This window comes from Oreochromis aureus, linkage group 5 (assembly GCF_013358895.1).
Source record: "Oreochromis aureus strain Israel breed Guangdong linkage group 5, ZZ_aureus, whole genome shotgun sequence".
In the NCBI taxonomy this organism is placed as follows: Eukaryota; Metazoa; Chordata; class Actinopteri; order Cichliformes; family Cichlidae; genus Oreochromis; species Oreochromis aureus.
In genome coordinates this window covers 28,466,343-28,484,799 of record NC_052946.1, presented here as the reverse complement: position 1 = coordinate 28,484,799, position 18,457 = coordinate 28,466,343, and the positions used below count along the sequence as shown (strand labels likewise).

Genomic DNA, 18,457 nt, shown 5'->3' with positions numbered 1-18,457 from the left:
GTCAGTCATTCTGTAGTGTAGGTGTCACTTTTATTCTGCAGCAGTAGATGTCTCGTATTGGAAAGAAACTCCTCATTTACATTTTAGAGGACTTGGCTCATTTGTCGTAGTTTGATCCCATGGATGAAAGTCTGTTTCTCATTCTCTGCCTGCCTTGGATAATCCTACTACTTTTTTTTCCCCCCTCTGAGCTCCACCTGTCCATCAAGGAGAATGTCTATCCGCAATCGTTTTCCTTCTTTTTTTCTGTCATCTCTCTTGAGGACATTTAGAAGAAATTGTTCTCTCAATCCACCCACTCTCCATCTCTTCATTGCTCACTGCTGTTTTTTTTCTCTTTCATCTAATAAAAAACAATCAAATTCTTTTTTTAATCTTCTACCTCCCTTTCCTAATTTCTCTCCATCTTTCTGTGTTCCATCCGTCAGTTTCTGCTCTTACTTCCTCTATGCTTATGACAAACATTTTCTCTGATTTAACCCTTCACGCTCCATCTGTTGCTCACCCCCTTATCCCCACTGCTTTTCCTCCTTCTCTTCAGCAACCACCTGTTTCCCTGCTTTCTTTTGGACTTGATTCTCCCAGAGGTAACATCAGTCTGATGCCAGTCTCTCAGTCTCTGTCATTGTGCCAGTTAGCTCTGCACACTAAAACTACTAGGCAATCTCGACGTCTCGATGTTGTGCGATGCCACACAAGCACACGCGTCGCCCGCCCACCCATACACACACACACACACAAGAATAAATGCCTAGGGCAATAAGTAAGAGAAGTAAGAGCAAGAGTGGTTTGGGAGTAGGGAATGAGAGAGAATTGTGGGAGGGGTAATAGCAATCTAAAAAGAGTAAAAGAGACATTAAACAAGATATAATACTGGAGGCAAAGATGGAAGTCAATAAAGATAAAAACTGATATGAGCGGAACTGTCATGAGTCTGGTTACTCAAAAAAAATACTTTTGACCCAGTGTGTTCATTAGCATTTAACCAAAACCTCAATCTATACTTAACCAAGTTTTCTTTTTAAAGATGTACACAAGCAGAAATGAGAATGTGAGCACGGTTATCCATTTTGATCACCTCCCTGTGACCCAAATGCAATCCTTAAATGGGGTATTTTATTAGTTGAAAACGCACGGTGCCTCTGAGCAAATACCAGCCAACAATATATTAAAGTTTCTAGTTGCAAATGAAAAGTAACTAAAGAGATTAAGGAGAGGTTTAGAAAGGTTGAACGATCACGCCTAGTGTTGTTAATTTTTTAATATAGAAGCAGGACAAAAGTCTGAAACAAGATCAAATGTGTCTGAAAGATAATATACACAGAGCTACCTGAAGTAATAGGTTTAAAGAAGGGCAACTGAGAAAGGTTTAACCAAGTTTTACTTGTCAACATACATAAAATGATCTGTGGATAAAATGGATAAAATACAGGATGGGAAATTTGGGAGGAGAAGGATTTTGGAGACTCTGGAGTCAGAGAAGGTGGAAGTATTTGAGGAAAATGGTAAAGGAGGAGGAAGTAGAATGCAAGGAAAAATAGGGTGGGAAATGGCACAAAACAAAAGGAAAGTGTGACAAACATGGAAAAACTTGCCCTTCCGCAGTGTGAGAAATGCAGCCAGACACCTTTCTTGACAAGTAAAAAGCCTCAGGGGTTGGCCAAGATGCTCTGACAATCAACGTCACACATACACACACACGCACCAAGCAAGCCTCAGAGTGCAGTTTTTGGAGAGTGTAGGAGAGAGACAGAGAAAGATTTTACCAACTGACAGTCAGTGTCAATCAAGATGCACTCAGATGACTCAAAAATCCCTAAATGCATTTTTTCTGTGTGTGCTGGTGTATGACTAAGGCTCACACACTTTCGTACGTTTGGCTTGTGGGCAAGTGTGTAGGAATTTTTGCATGTACATTTGTCTAGGTTTGCATTTGTGATAGACTTATTAAGATTCTATTCATTAAACAGCCATTTTTCAAATTAAACAATGGAAGTATATAATGTGCATGAGCAGTTCATGCCCATGTATCTGCCTGCTCGTCTGAGTATCAAGAGTTTTTGGTAAAAGAATGAGCTTCAGGAAAAAAACAAAAAAGAAACAAAGTGTCAAAGACAGGGTAACATTTTTTTTTTTTTTTTTTAATAAAGTTGTTACCCTGGCTACATGGGGTTGCCTGGGAACTCCAACAGCTAATCACAATATCCAGAAGTCACACAAAAAACATACATGATTGAAAATCCTACCAGTTGGTTAGAACACTGAGCCAACCAACTGTGATTGAATGGGGGGAAAAAAAGAGAGGAAAAGACTGGCAAAGATGGAACGATAGATGGATGGAGAGAGAGCTCACCCACACAGCAGCTGCATCTCTCTTACACTTTTAGTATTCCTGTCAGGCTCTACAACGTTAACTACTACACACACAGAAATGAATGCTGTGTCTCCATTGTAAACACCTCAGCCCCCTTCTGGTCTCCAAATGCTCTGTATAGAGTCAGGGCAATAAATCCTTATATTTATTAACTTTGCTTCTTATAACCCCCTGAGGCTTAGTCCATTAGCATGAGCCAAGTAGAGGCAGTGTTTCTGTTCACAGTGACTGTGAATCCAGAACAACCACGCCTCTAAATGGACCATAAATGGGTACAATAGGGTCAGTTTATAAAGAAACACAATTCATTGGTCCTCATGAAACTGATCTTATTCCAACTGTGCCCATTCATACCATACATTTCACTCTTAAAGGAATGGGCATATGAAAGAAAGTAATTTGAAACATTTGTTACTTTTTAGGCTTAAACAGACAGTAAAAAAAGATGTTTGAAACCACCAGGATGTCACCCATTGACTTTTGAAGCCTTAGTAGTAGTGTTTTTGGATGGTTATTTCTTATGTTTCGTCTTATGCTTTTACTCAGGAGCTTTGCTCTCTGTCCCTTGTCTGCCGACCCAAGGTGCAAACTCTTGGGAACCAGTCTGGACTGTGTGTACCTCAGGTTAAAACAGAGGTGGTTCCTATAGCCTGTTAGTTCCCTTACATACTCATACATCCTTCTAAAGTGCAAGGCAATAGGTATATGTAGGTTCTCACATATGTTCTTGTAGGTTGCAAACCTTCACAAACATAATAACTCATATACCAAGCAAATAAAGGGAAAGAATCTTGGTAGTCAGTAACAGTACTACTATACTACTATATTTTTGTGGTGTAATGGCAGTACCATAGAAATGAGCAGCACTGAGCTCATGTTTTGAGGAGCCATGTTAATGTGTTACAAGTACAAAGTTATGTTACCTTTGTGAATATTTTATGTTGCTACGACACAGCTGTGAATTCAGTATTCTTTACATGACTATATAAATGAAATTATATGTTTTGACAAGTTTAGTGTCCCGTATCATGAACCAAAATATCTTCAAAAACAAGTCTCATTTTGTTTTCCCCCACTGAGGATTTTGTTCAGTCTCTAGTAGATACAGCATCCAAGGTCCTTGCAATGTTTTAGAAATAGCAAGTGGCATGATTTTTGTCATTAGCGCACACATATTGGCCTGGTAAATTCCCTTTTGTAGTCTTACGAATCAGTTTTTCTTGCCCTCTATTTTACATGTTAACTGAAGAGTACATTAATTGCTGTTGAAAGCCGTGTGTGTGTATGACTCTTGTCATACATTCACTCTCAGTTTTCTACAGGTTCCTTCAATCAAATTATGCACAGAGACAAATGAGGGAAACGGATAAATAAGACAATAAAGCAGTCGAACAGCCAGGGATTCAGAGAGTCATTATTCAGACAGACAGATGGACAGATGGAAAGCAGACAGAGATTTAGTAGAAGCAGGTGTGTTTAAAGATGCTCATAGGATCTATCATTTGCTTGCATGTATCCATTCATAAATCTTTGTGAACATGACAATAAAATGAACAATATAAGTTAATGGTGTTAAATCCTCAAATACCAAACTGTAGTTTGAATAGAGCTGGACTTACTTTTGGGCCATGGCCACATGATTAAATCTGAATAACAATCTAGTGGAATATATAAATGATGTTTTTGAGTAGGGGTCAGCTGAGGTGCAGGCTGCTACCATTTGTTCTTTTATGTTTAACTTTGTTAGTTATGTTTTTAATTGTTTATGAATTAAAACTTGTTACATTCAGTGCAGTGAGCTTTTTGTTTGCTTTTGAACTCCACTGCTAAGAGCAACCTTGAAGAGTTTTACTTCTGTATTTAAGGACAGAAATTAGCTTAACTTTAGGCCTTTCAAAGCATCTCCACTTCTTAAATAGCTTATTTTGTTTCTTCCTACAGTAAAACTGTTTACAGTAATCTAAGTAAGACCCAAAACGGCACAATTAAAATGAAAATGAGTGTACAGAAGCCTGTACATTAGGACTGATTTTAATGCTGAGGTAACACCTTTGTGTTGGTAGCTGCTGTAGTCGTTGTATTTGATGAAGACAAATGGGCCAATACATGAAAGAGGCCAATCGCTTTATGACAAGTGGGTGAGATAGGTGCACGCACTGATGACAGCACATCATAAAAGAAAGAAAAGAGGAAAAGACCCGGGCAGCAAAGGAATGAAAAGTGCTGGTTTAAAAGACTACCCTATTTGCTGTAAATGTCTAGACATGTATATTGTAGTTTTATATTGTACTATGTATGTATTTTTTTATGGGGTCACACTGTAAACCCATTGGAGAATCATATAATAAAGAGTATTCCTTCAGTACATACTGTCGTCATCTGGCTCAAGAGCCATGACAAATAATGGGAGAGAGATAATTTGGACAAAAGTTTACCAATGGCAATTAATTAATTAAGCAGTTAATTTTAGATGGTGGGTTAGTTTGTGCTGTCAGTGTTTAAGCAGTTGGATGAGTGACTAAATGTCAAGTATGTGGTGTTTTGTAGTGTAAAACCTAACAAACCGAAATGACCAAGTCGAAGCCAAACAAATAAATATCAAGACATGTTGTTCTGTTTCTCTTTCTTCACACAGATTACTATAGTTAGTCGGATTCTTCCCCATAATAAAAAGTGTCCCATTTAAACTACTGCGTACAATTCAAAGTCTGCTGATAATCACACACTTCTTGTTAGTGCCCTAGCTCCTTATCTATCCGACCTTTCTTTGTATCATGTATGACTGACTCCCTTTACTTCCACCATCCCAATTTTTTTGCCAGTTTATTTCCCCACTCTGTTTTTCCCTGACTTGGATGGTTTGATTTGAATACCTATCTTGTTTGTCTTCGTTTTTATTGCTATTATTTCTTGTGTGTGCTGGTACCCAATGTTATACTTTTGCCCTGTTAATTTACGCATGAATTAACTGATAGAATTTCACAGATCATATCCAAGTCCTTACTGGCTGTCCCTGTATCAAACACTGAATATAAGCATCTTACTGTCCCTCACACCCTCTGCCCACTCCAGTGCAAGCACTACTGCACACAGTTCTGCTGCATATAGACTTAAATAACTGATGTTCTTCTACTTATGCCCATCTTATGGGAATGATGTTTAATAACATCAAATAACATCAAAAATGAGTGTTTAATAACAGTGAAGGTACTTTTGTACTTTTTTCACTTATTTATATATGATGTGTGGAAAATCATTCGAATCAACACCAACAATTGTACACTATATTGATCCTGGTATGATTGATGTGTCAGTCGTGTGTGTTTGGACAAAATGAGAAGCCAGTGGCATGGTTTTGTGATCTTACTGATGATTAAGACCAATGATTATGTGGGGTATACAATATATGCACTGTCAGGCAAGTGGTTACTGTATACAGTCAACCCATATATTAAAGAGGGTACCTTGTTTTAGCCTGTTAACTACGATTTAAATACATTTTTTAAAATTGTTGTGGACAAATTTCTAAAGCATGATTCCTGATTGATTTTCTGGTTCCTGTTTCAGATTTAACACTTTTCTTTGTCATTTGTTTCTAAGTTTTCTAAAAGTTTTCTAAATCATGGTGCTGAGCTTGCAATTCAAGATATACTGCAGCCTCTGGACATCAGCTGATCTCAATGCCTGCCAATGTCATCTGATGGCTGATACATGCGGCATTTATGTTGTTTTAGCTTGACCACAGTTGCTGTGTATCTGGAGGCCAGTTTACAGCCCAACTATAGCTCAGCTTTTCTTTTTCAAGCTTTGTCTGACTTAATGTCTCTGTCTCTGCAATCATTGTTGTCTGCTCTGTTTTTTGGGGTGGGTGTAGCTCAGGAGGAAGAGTAGGTTGTCTACTAATTGGAAGGTGGGTGGTTTGATCCCTGGCTCCTCCTGCCTACATGCCAAATATCCTTGGCCAAGATATTTGGAGTGCTTGTTAGATAGAAAACACTTAAGCATAGAAAAAAAGTGCTTGTAAGAATCGGCGAATGAGGAATGTTGTATAAAGCACTTTGAGTGCTCGGGTGTATAGTATAAAAGTGCTAAATAAGAACCAGTCCATTGATCATTCTGTACAGAATAGAGCTAGTGCCAATGATTTTTCAATACTGCAACAAAGGAAACTTGACTTATGCCTTGGAGAATACTCAGAAAAAAGTCAGATTCCAAAGGGTCAGAGTAGACCAGAAGCAGGCACCATGTTCCCATGTGTTCAACAAAGCCTTACCCTCATGATTCAAAACACTAGTATCTGAAAAATTAACTGTATATTTTACCACAAGTTAATTAGTTAACCTGTCTGTCTCTCTCCACAGGAAACCAAAATCAACTGTGTCCGCTTGGCTAACAAAGGTATGAGCACCCTTCCATTGATAGTCAGCATGCACATTAATTATGATAAGATATTTGTAATTTTAATTTTAAATTTGTTAGTAGTTCATTTTAAAGAAAAACATGGTATGAATACATGAACCCCTAGAATTGTGTTGTGCTACAAGTGTATCAGCCAAGATGAGAAGATTGCACTCTATTCTGGAAAAGGTGAACTCACAACCATCAGCCCGGGCAAACCTATATCACAGCCACGTTATCTTGCATGATTTTGTCGCATAGCATTCTCTCTCCATCTCTTCTATCCTTATAGCCCTTTTCACGCTCACCTTTTCTGTGACTTTCCTCCATCGTGCTGTTCTTTTTGCATCTCACACCACATCCATGTTGGTCATCAGGGTATAAAGTGGAACATTGGGGCCATTATAATACCAATTGACCACCTTCATTAAACCCAGTGAATGAAGGCTAAAGTGTTAGCTCCAGAACCCATTTCATCTTCTTCTGTTTTGCTTTTCCCATGTCTCCCATTTTTATTTGCTGCTCATCTCTGGCAAATACACCCATTTATGTGCCAGGCAATATGCTTTAAAAGCTTTTCAGCTTGCTATTGATTTTTTCTCTCACCTCGTCTCCTTTATCTGTTTTAGTTTTTCATCTGCATCAAGCATTGATTTGATTTTTCCACATCTCCTTTGTCTGTTTCTGTATCTCTAACTCCCTTATTATTTTTTTGTCTACATGAAACATTTATTGCTCATTTACCAACATTCTAATCTTTTTTACCATTCTTTTTTATCCATTTTCAGTTTTTTCTTTTCTTTTTTGAGTGAGATGTACTCTGGTAGGATGTCTACAGTGTCTAAACACTGCTCTCTGTCTGTCTGCATGTATGTGTGCTTGGAAAAAGACATGCTTTTAACTTTGTGGCCGTCTTTCATATATTTAAAAATAATACAAATCTATTTTGAGTATGTGAAATTATATGTAATCCAAAAAAACGATTTTTATAAATGAATTATCATTAATATTATGTTATTTGGTGTTCTGAGGCAATGGAGATGGCTGATTTTGCAAATAATTATGATTATGTTTGCTGCGTTACCTAATATCCAATATATGTGCACTTATCATGCACTATTGCATATTTACAATAAGTACGTGACATCACTTGCTTTCTTTCTGTTGTTTCTGAACTGCACAAAATAAAATTGCAAGGCCTTAATCTACCACATTGTGAGCTATTAAGCATTTAAAGGTAACAAAGCAATAATAGCTCAAGTGACTTTTGAGAACAAAAGGAGGGACAACTAGAGCCACATACCTGCCTCAGTTTTACTCTTCTACCAGTAAACTTTTCGTAGTTTTACAGTATTTGTATTAGAATGCTGTATAAAGGAAAGTATTAACTAGAGTCAGATGCCAAAATTGGTCTCTCCACCAACTTTGCCATGCCACAAAGTTCATAATTTATTTTCTTTTAACCATCACTTTATTTCTTCCGTCTTACATTTCCTACTCCCCTGTTTTTATTAACCCTTCAAACCAGGCTAACAGACATAACAAGCTCCAATGATAACCGCCAACACCATATCTGCATTCACTGACAACTACTTTGTAATAAACATCCTCACCAGCATCACCTCTTTCTGGCCTTTTCCTGGTAATGGGCCAGTCAAGATGCTCATTGAGGGTTATTTCCTAGAAATAAGACCAGTCATATCCCAGCTGAGTGGTATTGATCTCATGGTTCTAGTGCTATCTCTCACCACTGCAGTTTCTCTCCTCTAAGACAGATTGTGCAATTGAAAACCAGGGAGATCTAAAACTTGATGAATTGAAGAAAGACAACTATACATCTTTTTTTCTTAGACTTTTTCTTCTTTCTTTTCCTTTTTTGTTGTTGTTTGTTTTCTCTCTTCCCTTTCTTTCTCATGCTTTCCGGCGGGGACGTGCGACCCTTGGCCTTAGTGGTAATAGGTAGGGGACAAATAACAACGCCGTACATTCTAGTCATCCCAAGCGAAGGTGATTATTGCTTTGTAGGCAGAATATTTTCTTCCCAATGTTATGTCACAGTACAACCATAAACACGACGCAAACACTGTTTCATTTTGGTTGTCCCCTGCCCTACACCCTCCCTTTTTTCTTCCCTTTGTTAATTTTTTGGCGTTATCTTTCCTTCTCATCACCATCTTAATACATTTGTTTGCATGTCTGCTCTGCTTCAAGCGTTGCTGGCTGTGCTTGAACCTCCTCTCTGTCTTGCATGCACACATACACACACGTTTTTCACACACACACTTAAGTGAAACCATGCTGCTTTTGTGCATGGTCAGTAGCGCAGCTGTTGCACCATTAAGCTGATTTTATACTTTGTTTTTTTTTAATCTTTTATTCTTTAGTAAAGTATAGTTTAATATTAAAAAGAAAATTGACTAGACTATAAATAAATACATGTAAGTTTTTTTCCCCCTGTCCCCCCAACTTTAATAACAATGCATATACTATTCTGAAAGTATGGTTTCCATTTTTGCAAATATGATTATCTGACTGAAAAAAGGGATGGTAACAATTGTCATTTGATAATCTTTGACAGTTCTCTCATCCACAATATTCACCTCTTTGCTTATTCTAAAGCCTTCATATATAGGTCCATGACATTTGTTGTGTAATATCAAACCAACAAAGATGCTTAATTCAGTTGTACTTCATGCTCAAACACCTAGCAGAGCACTAAAAATGTTGAATGACAACAACTAAGTGGTCAAAACATCAATTAATATGCAAAAGCCACCAAACAGAGAATGGTGTGGTTTCAGCAGAACCATTATGTTAATTTATGTCTCACACGATTTGTATTCTTGTATTTGGAAAGAAAAGAAAACTGCTTCATTTTTGAATTTGTCAACCATGTCAAGTTTTGGAGCTTTGCCAGCAAGGCTGAAAGAAATGAGGCATATAAATTTGTATAATTCTTTAGTGAGAGATCCAGCCTTTGAAACATGTGACACAATTACTGTATATTAACTCCTGAAAAAGAATTAACTAATATTATCATATTAGTTAGTTATTATTAGACAGTGGAAAAATTACATTTCAGTAATGTGTTTTGTCAGCTGTTTACTGCTATTAGTGTATTTAGTGCAGTGAACAACCTTAAATCGACAGAGCTGGTTACTATGGAATATTTAAGTAAACTTTCAATGACAAACACACAAAAAAAAAAAAAAAAAAAAAAAAAAAAATAATAGTACCAGCACAGTTCTTTGAAATCCAATCATCCATCTGTAATAAATACACAGCAGCTAAATGTTGTTTATTAAATTGTGTCAAAATCATAGCAATTCTAATCCTCTTAGTATTTGTTTTTCCAATTCAGAGACGTGACAGTAGAATATGAATGTCATTGAGTGATACAACAGTCAAAGTGTTGACTTTAACAATGTGGACACAACAGGGAAGCAGTCAGCAAAAAGCATTATTATAAACTGCTGTCACAGTTATTTGTCAAGACTATGAGTTTATTGCACAAGAATACCATAACACTTATTGTCCTGGGGGAAATTCAGTTTGCAAGCTCTCGCAGAAAGAATTATGCATATCATGCACAAGTCTGGAACTATAAACAAATAAAATTCTCAATTGAATAAAAACAGATTATATTTATATGAATGCAGAAGATCTCTGGGTACATTAAAAACCATTTTGTTTTAAAACTGAACTTACTTTCACAATGTAGCAATTCACGTATTATATTTAATATCATATTCAGAGGACCATTTAGCCAGACATCCTAAATTGAAAAAGTGATGCATAAAATGCAGCTTTTTCTCTTTCTTTGTACTCCACTTCGTAGCTGGCAGAAGTCACACTTTATTAATCTATCCTGCTTGAGAAATGCTAAACGACTCAACTTATTTAACTAAAGCTGAGTCTATATGGAACGTTAAATTTGTCCAATTAATACAATCCTTATACTCACAAACCTTTTTTTAAGTAGTAACAATATAACATACTTGCAATTACTTACTTGCGACTTACAGAAAGAATACTCTGCAGTCTCTCTTCATGTGTACGAATAAACTCTCACTCAAAGCTGTATTTGTTCAGTTGCTGTGGCAAATACATAAGAAGCCACTGTGATAAACTGGTAATATGGCTGAGAACAAACCAGTTAAATAAATAAAATAAATAATTCACTGACAGTGACTTCATATGCAGCCCACCACGTGAAGCAGAGAAATACCATTGCTACTCTGTGCATGCATGTCTCTTAGCCATGGTTGTGGATTGCATCATTCAAGTCACATATTAGTAATGCAGAACTAAAAGACAGCCTGCAATTTGAAAAAAGCTTTTGTAGCCCTTAGCCAAAACACTGTTGTTTTTGTTTTTTCTTTTTTTTTTGTAAAATAGAAATTAATTTCCAAATCATACCGTTTTGCTTACCGGGGGCAAAATAAACCAGAAGGTATACATTGATAGGTGGGACTTTTACACTGGCAGGGTTTGAATGCCCAGCATGTTCTCAGCTACCATAGCTCATAGGAGCATCAAACCCACCCCTTGTCATTCACACATTGGTATTATATGTCAGTTTTAATTCCCATTCCCATTAGTCCTGAGGTCGATTATAATTGGTGGTGTTCAGAGTCGTGTTGTAACTCACACAGACACTGTGCAATACTGATGCAACATGTGGCTTGCTATCCGAGTATGTGTGTGCATGTGTTTGTGTGATATGGGTGTGCATGAGAACACTGTAAAAGTAACATTTTGAGGGAGTCGTGTCTGAATTATACTTGTCATTGAACCCAACTACCTCAGACAAACAAACATACTTTTATTTGTAACTGCTGCTGTTTTTCCATCATTGCCAAGCGCTTACTTGTTGCAGCTTCGTCAGTCAGTTTTCTGTCTGAATTTGCAACACATTGAGTCAGAATGTTTAAAAAAAACTCTCATGAGGAGCATTTGTAGGTAAGTATCTTGGGATGATGTGACATTTATGGCACAATACCATAAGGAATGGATGAAGTGCTTTTCAGGCTGCACAGTGAGCATGCAGGCTTCAACTGCATTTAGACCTGACAGAAACAAAAAATGGGGTGGGTGGATAGTGGACTTTTTTTTTGTCAAGAAAAAAAAAGGCAAGGAGGAACATGAAACACAGAGAAAGAGACATGACAAAAGTCAGAGACTGACTCTGAAGAATTTTTTCCTCTTCTTACTGTAGCATTGTGCATGCAGACAGGCGTACTTGCTTACCTCTTCACCAGAAAGACATTGTTGTGAATTGTTGTCTTATGTTAAATCCGCCCTTCTATCTCTGGCTTGAATTTTCCACCTGCTCCAGTGAGTTTTCACCCGCCCCTGCATAAATCTTAGAAGGCACCTCAGGAAGATGTCATCAGCATCCGGGGAGGGAGACAGTAAAAGGAGAGAGAGGAACAGAGTGGAAAGGAAGGGAGAACAAAATACGCAATGCTGAGAATTGCAAAAGTGCTCACCCCATGAGGCAAGATCTTCCATAGAGCTCCAGACCAAGGGCAACTGATGGTCATTTTATAGTTCTGCCATTTCCGAACAGTTACACCAAGACCAATCTTCTCACCAAGCTTCTTGCTGATGGTCTTGTTGGCCATTCTAGCCTTGTGCCAGGTCTCTTTTGGAAATTAGATTGTTAATCAGATTTTTTCCTGGATAAATAAAAGATTGATAACTGTGTATGTCTACAATCTTGCCCCTGATGTCATTAAACATGTCTTTGTTCTTGCCCATGGTGGTCAGGTGAGGTTGGAATGGAAGATATTGGTGTGATTTATACACATAAGGAGTTGAGATCAGGAGTAAGCAGGTTGACTGATTTGCTATCTGTGTGACACATAGGCACATAGGCTGTTGGAGCCAGAATTCTGACTGGATCATAGGGGATGAAATAGTTATTTCACTCTGTGACACGTAGATCAATTAAAAAAAAATTATCGAATATGTTTTTTTCTGGATTTTTGATTTATTGCTTTGCAAGTCACTGAGAATGAGCTAGTGTTACGTGATTTATCACTTTTTTAAAAAAAAAAATTCTAGTTTAATTTGTTTTCTTTTAACAAGCTTAAAGGATCAGTTTCTTGAAAGGCTTTTTTGTCTTTGTACCTGTAAGATTTCAACATGAAAATCACTTCAGGCTTTACCTTGGCAGACATAAATTTCTTCAAGAGGGAAGGGAACGTTCTATTCAAACAAAACATTTCTGTTTATCCCAGAAACTAATTTGATGATCATAAGAGCTGCACTTTAGGATTGTTATCCCCAAAAAATATACACTGAGGGATCTATAAATTGGCATAGAGCTATCAGCACTGGGTTCGGGAAGGAATAGATGTTAGGTCCCGTAGTAGATCTAATGGCTTCTATTATTAGAAGTTGTATTATCTTCTATTCTGCCAAATCAAACATGTGGTGCTACTTCAGCTGGCCACCACAGCAAGTTGCACCGCATGTTTGATTTGGCAGTTTTACACTTGTCTACAGCTGGAATCAAACTTGCAACCTTTCACTTGTCAATCGAATGTCTAAACCGAACCACAATAAATCGTACATAGAGCACATGACCTGTCTTATAAAGATGTCATAAATCATAAGTCCAGAAATACACACATGCATACAATCACTCAGAACGTGACTTAAGTATTTAGTAAACAGTATCCTGCTTTATTTAACATTAATGGAAACTGGCGTATGTGAGTGTGTGTCCGTTAGACAGAGCTGACGGCCAATCACTACCATTGTTATTTATGTTCACAGAGACAGCTATCTTAACCGAGGTACCATTGGAACACAGATACATTCAGTACATACATACACAAAACTGGACAGAGACACATTTCCAAAGTAACGCAGGTACATCCATTCACGCAGAGGTAACTTGTTACATATGCAGATATAGTTACATATACACAAACATGGACCTAAATGTTCAGAAACGCAGCAAAAGGCAGATTTAAAAGTATACATGCAAACACTGACATGGAGCGCTGTGGTAGCATAGTTCAGATTAGTAATCCTGTTAAATGTACTCAGCCATGGTAACACTAATCCACAGAGGATAAGCCCTGCAGCTGCTGACAAAACAGTACCTGAAAACTAAACCTTCAGGTCATTTAAGATATTTTTGCATGTATACATGCGCCAGTAAAGCCTACATACTGTAACACCCTGCATCACCTAATTTTTTTTTTTTTTTAATCAAACAAAAATATTGCAGCAAATTCTCATTATACTCTGTTCAACTTTCCATTTAAATGCGTTAGACAACCGATATCCTATAACGTGAACAAGTAAGTCAAATTCAGTGCACATGCACAGTGATCCATGACACTCAAACACAGAAAGAAAAGTACATTTGTGAAGACACACAAAATACACCCACCTTCAAACAGTGATCTGCACCTGACACACATACACACATTCACGCTGAAAAGAACCATTTAATATGCCATTCAGGGGTGCAGGAGTGCGTTGGAAGCTAGGAGAATCAATCTTCTCTCCATTTGGATGAGATTATGTTTTTAATATCTCAGGTTTTACCCGTAATTCCTCCCTGATAATTTTATCGTGTTCTCCAAGTAGGGGAAATAAAAAAAGGGGGAAAAAATGGTATAAATGTGGGGGGGGGAAGAAACCCTCAAAAAACATCATACCCAGTTGCACGCATGCACACTTACACAGCCTATGTGCATTCAGGAACATAAGATATTCAAGGGATTAATGCCTTTTGGAAGTAATCAGTATCATCAGCAACCCAGTGTTGTCACAATTACAGTGGCAAACATTGAAGCGGTCCCCTTTAATGTTTTCTGTCTTTACTCCATTCTGCGTTAATACAGAAGTCAACTTTTATAAATTAAAATATTCCATGACATCCTTTTATTTTTTATATTTTATCCCGAGCCAACCATTTATTTTCGTTCAAGTTTATATTAAGAGTTTTTGTGAAGTAATTCTCACCCTGTAGATATTTTTAGGAATTTGTGACAGTATTTGACAGTATAGGTGCGTATATTTAGTTCTACACTATCGTTTATATATTTTAGCATGGCTTCTGTTGAGGAAAACATTGAACCATATTTTTCCAGTACTTCGATAACTGTGCACCAAAATGTTCAGTTCATTCTTCTTTTCTAATTTAATGTTCTTCCAATTAAAAGGTTCGTTGTTTCCAATAGCTTTTAAGATGTATCACTTTTGCATCAATTTACCCTATATAGACAATCTAAAGTATTTATGCTTTGTGTTAGTGTTACCACAGTAACCCTTTTCCAAACCTTACAGTATAGTCCTGACAACCTATTATTGTGAAAACTAGGTGGTGTGAATTCAGGCACCGAGACAGCCATCCAGGTACTGGTAGAACAGTTGGATCTTTCTTTCTGATATTCCATGTCTTTCTATTGAGTTAACGTTACATAATAATAACAAAAAAATACTGTGGCCATTACCATGTAGGCTCAATTCAGTTCATTCTCTATGAGACCACAGATGAGTGATTTAATGTTGTAAATATTTAGATTGTAGACATAAGTATATATGAGAATTTCCGGATTTCTTTCTTTCTTTTTCTTTTTTGAGGTAGTGCACATTTTAGGATGCTCATTAATAGAAAGTTACAGTTTGTGAAAAGATGAGAACATTCACACACTATGACATGAAACAAAGCTCTCCACTGTTCCAACTCTCTTTTTTAGCAACCTGGTATCTGCCAAGAAAATAATACCTACACCACCTGCCAGTACCTGTGGCAAGAAAGCAAGATGGATGCATCTATTTTATGTACTTACAGGCCACCTGTTACCTTAAACTGACAATACAAAAATAAATGAGACCATAGTCTGCTCCATATTGTATTTGCACCAGTTGGAAATTAGTCTTATTTTGCTGTTCCAATTTGCTTCATCTCAACTTTTACCCTCATGTAATGGACAAAGTCACATTAGATCACTTCTTCTATGCCTTGGTCAGAACTCTGTTTAAGTGTGCCTGATTGGCTCCCAAACTGGCCAATCACAATGTTAAATGGAGCTGAACTCATCACCAGATGGGGTCCTCTCCTGTTACATCATGAACTGTTGAACCCAATCATCACATGGGCTGGTGAAGTGTGAACAAATGGGGTCACACTGAAATGTGTCAGGTGATACATATTGTGGATCACTCAGGGGGGAAATTGAGGTTTAATACACCTGTGGGGTGATTACCAGGGCACAGACTACAGGGAAATGTGTGAACTCGTCTCTTGCATGATCGCTCAAGACTTTCGTGTAACTATAACGTGCTTGACAGACATAGAAAAGTTGAACCTTGAACTCTTAAGCCTTTGCTGTTTACAGGGCTATAAGCTATTCGATAGTGTACCATGAACACTATTTTCTGATGTTGTTAATTCGATATAAAAGAGTAGTAAGTAAGATTACACAGTTCATTCGTTAAGAGTACATTGAATGTGCTGAAATCTGCAACATTGTGTTGTTAATGTCTTCATTATTATTGCCATATGCAACATAGTGAATATAACAAACACTTCTTAAATAATGAACAATCTCAAAAAGATTGGAGAAGCTTAAACGTCATTACATTGTATTATTACTAAAAGCAATTTCAAGTAAAAAGTCCTTGCAAAGTCCCTTAGTTCTTAAAAGCACCTTTCCAATATCTGAATAAAGGCACCTTTTCTTGCAGAACCACTTTCCTCTCTACAGTGATTGCTTGGGTGTGCACAAGTGTAAAAATAACCACAGGTCCACGTCTTTTAAAATTTTTATTCTAGCCATATTTTACACTTTGCATTTTGTGCCTTCAAGATTTTTCTGTTGCTCTAGGAAAAAAAAGGTCAAAATCTAGTATATAAGATTAAAAATGTTAAGAGGAAGCAAAAAGAAAAAGAAAGGCATATAAAAAAATTGTCTTTCTTTTAGGGGGACACTATTGTCTCTGGAAGAAGGCGTGTTATTCTTTGCCCAAGATGCTTTAATTTTCTAAATAACTGGTGTTTATGTCAGCAGTATTAGCTTGTTGCGTAAACCACCCCGTCAGTAGTGTAACTCAGTGTTGGATCCTGAAGTAGAGGGCGGTATTACACATGATGTACTAGGGGTTAGCATGCTAACATTGGATCTAACACAATTCAGTCTTAAAATGTTGTATTTATAAGACCTTCAAAATTCCTTGATTTTTTTCTTCATAAAACACTTAAGATCAGCCACTGTGGGGTACAAGTTTTGAAAACTCAAAGTGTTCAAAAAGTAGAACATAATAATGACCTCCCTTATTAAACTTGCACAAAGAAATGTTTTTAGCACTAAATTGTCAGAGAATAACTGATGCGTTCTTCTTTTTTTTTTTTTCTTCAAAGATGATACAGCTTCACGACAGGTAGACTGTCAATGATTGAGCTATAAAGACTGAGAATATGTTGTCATTGAAGGCATTCGGGGTTTTTAAAAGAACATCTCCTCACCACAGCAATTGAGGACTGCAGCAGCTATTACTGAGTGTGCCAAGGTTAGGTGCTTAAGCCGTTAGCTCAGTGTATTCCATTGCCAACCTTGTGTTGTTATTGCAGAGGGGGCGAAGATGAGAGAGACGGGGGATTAAACTGAACTCCCACGCAGCAGTATTACTTTATTAATCGGCTGTCTTTGTCTATCAAGGTTATAACAAGAATCTGTTTGGCATATGTCTCCACGAGGACAGGGGCATTCATGTGCACGATCACAAGCTTGGGGATTCTTGTCTTTGTCTTTCCAGTCTATTTTTTTCATGAACTGTCAGTTTTTAAGTAATACATTTTACCAGTCCTTTGTCTTATGTCTGATTTTAGCTTATGACATTCAATCATGGAAAATCACTGAGACGCTTTTGATGCAGTAGAGTTTGTTTGTAGACACTAAACAATAGAGGTGCAGGTCTTCAATCTGCCAGCTCCTTAATACAGAGTTTACGTGATGTGAGCCTTGAATGAAAAGTGCTAATTGTCTAGTGCGATTATCTCTAGCAAGCAGAATATACACTCATGCTCAACTTTATGCAGTCCTGTGAAAAACTGTTCACACTATGATTCAGCAGCTAGTAGAAGAACCTTTTCTGTAGGACTTTATCAGTCACTCACATCACTGTGGAGGAATTTTGGCCCACTCTTCTGCACAGTGTTGCTTTGCTTCATTAAGGTTTGTGGACGTCAACTTCCTGTTTGCCATTTGTTTGGAAAGCTGTGTTTTGATCGTGTTCTGTGGATTTTTGAAATTTGGCCATCAATTTCTGGAACAAAGACTCAAATTGTTGGAACTTTGGTAAAACCCTGTTTGGATTAAGACTTTGACACAGGATATCGGACTGGACTAACGGAGTTAACGAGGTAATTGCAGGCTAGCCAACACGTTACCAGGCTAACAGCTGACTGAGGAATCAGCTGATTGAACCTGCTACCAGGGTAACCAGAGAAAATGGGGCCGAAGAGGACACCGACAGCTGAGGAAGTCGAGGACATTAAAAAGTCTCTTGACTTCATAATGGAAGAAATTTCCACTATCAGGTTGCAGCAGAAAAATATCATTGACATTGTGGAAGAGGTAAAGCTCCTTCGCATCCAAAACGCCGAAAAGACAAAAAGATTGCATACCTGGAAAGTAAGGTCGCTGACCTGGAACA

General features: G+C 37.4%; 1 protein-coding gene across 4 annotated transcripts in view; it reads left to right on the top strand.

The window, feature by feature from the left end:
* ptprt (protein tyrosine phosphatase receptor type T) overlaps window positions 1-18,457 on the top strand; it is a 313,011-nt gene that overhangs the window by 191,974 nt on the left and 102,580 nt on the right. For all 4 annotated transcript variants that reach the window (XM_039612110.1, XM_039612109.1, XM_039612108.1 and 1 more), the window contains exon 15: window positions 6,736-6,772. In XM_039612110.1, coding sequence (XP_039468044.1) covers window positions 6,736-6,772 — 37 coding nt within the window. The remainder of the gene's footprint in view (window positions 1-6,735; window positions 6,773-18,457) is intronic.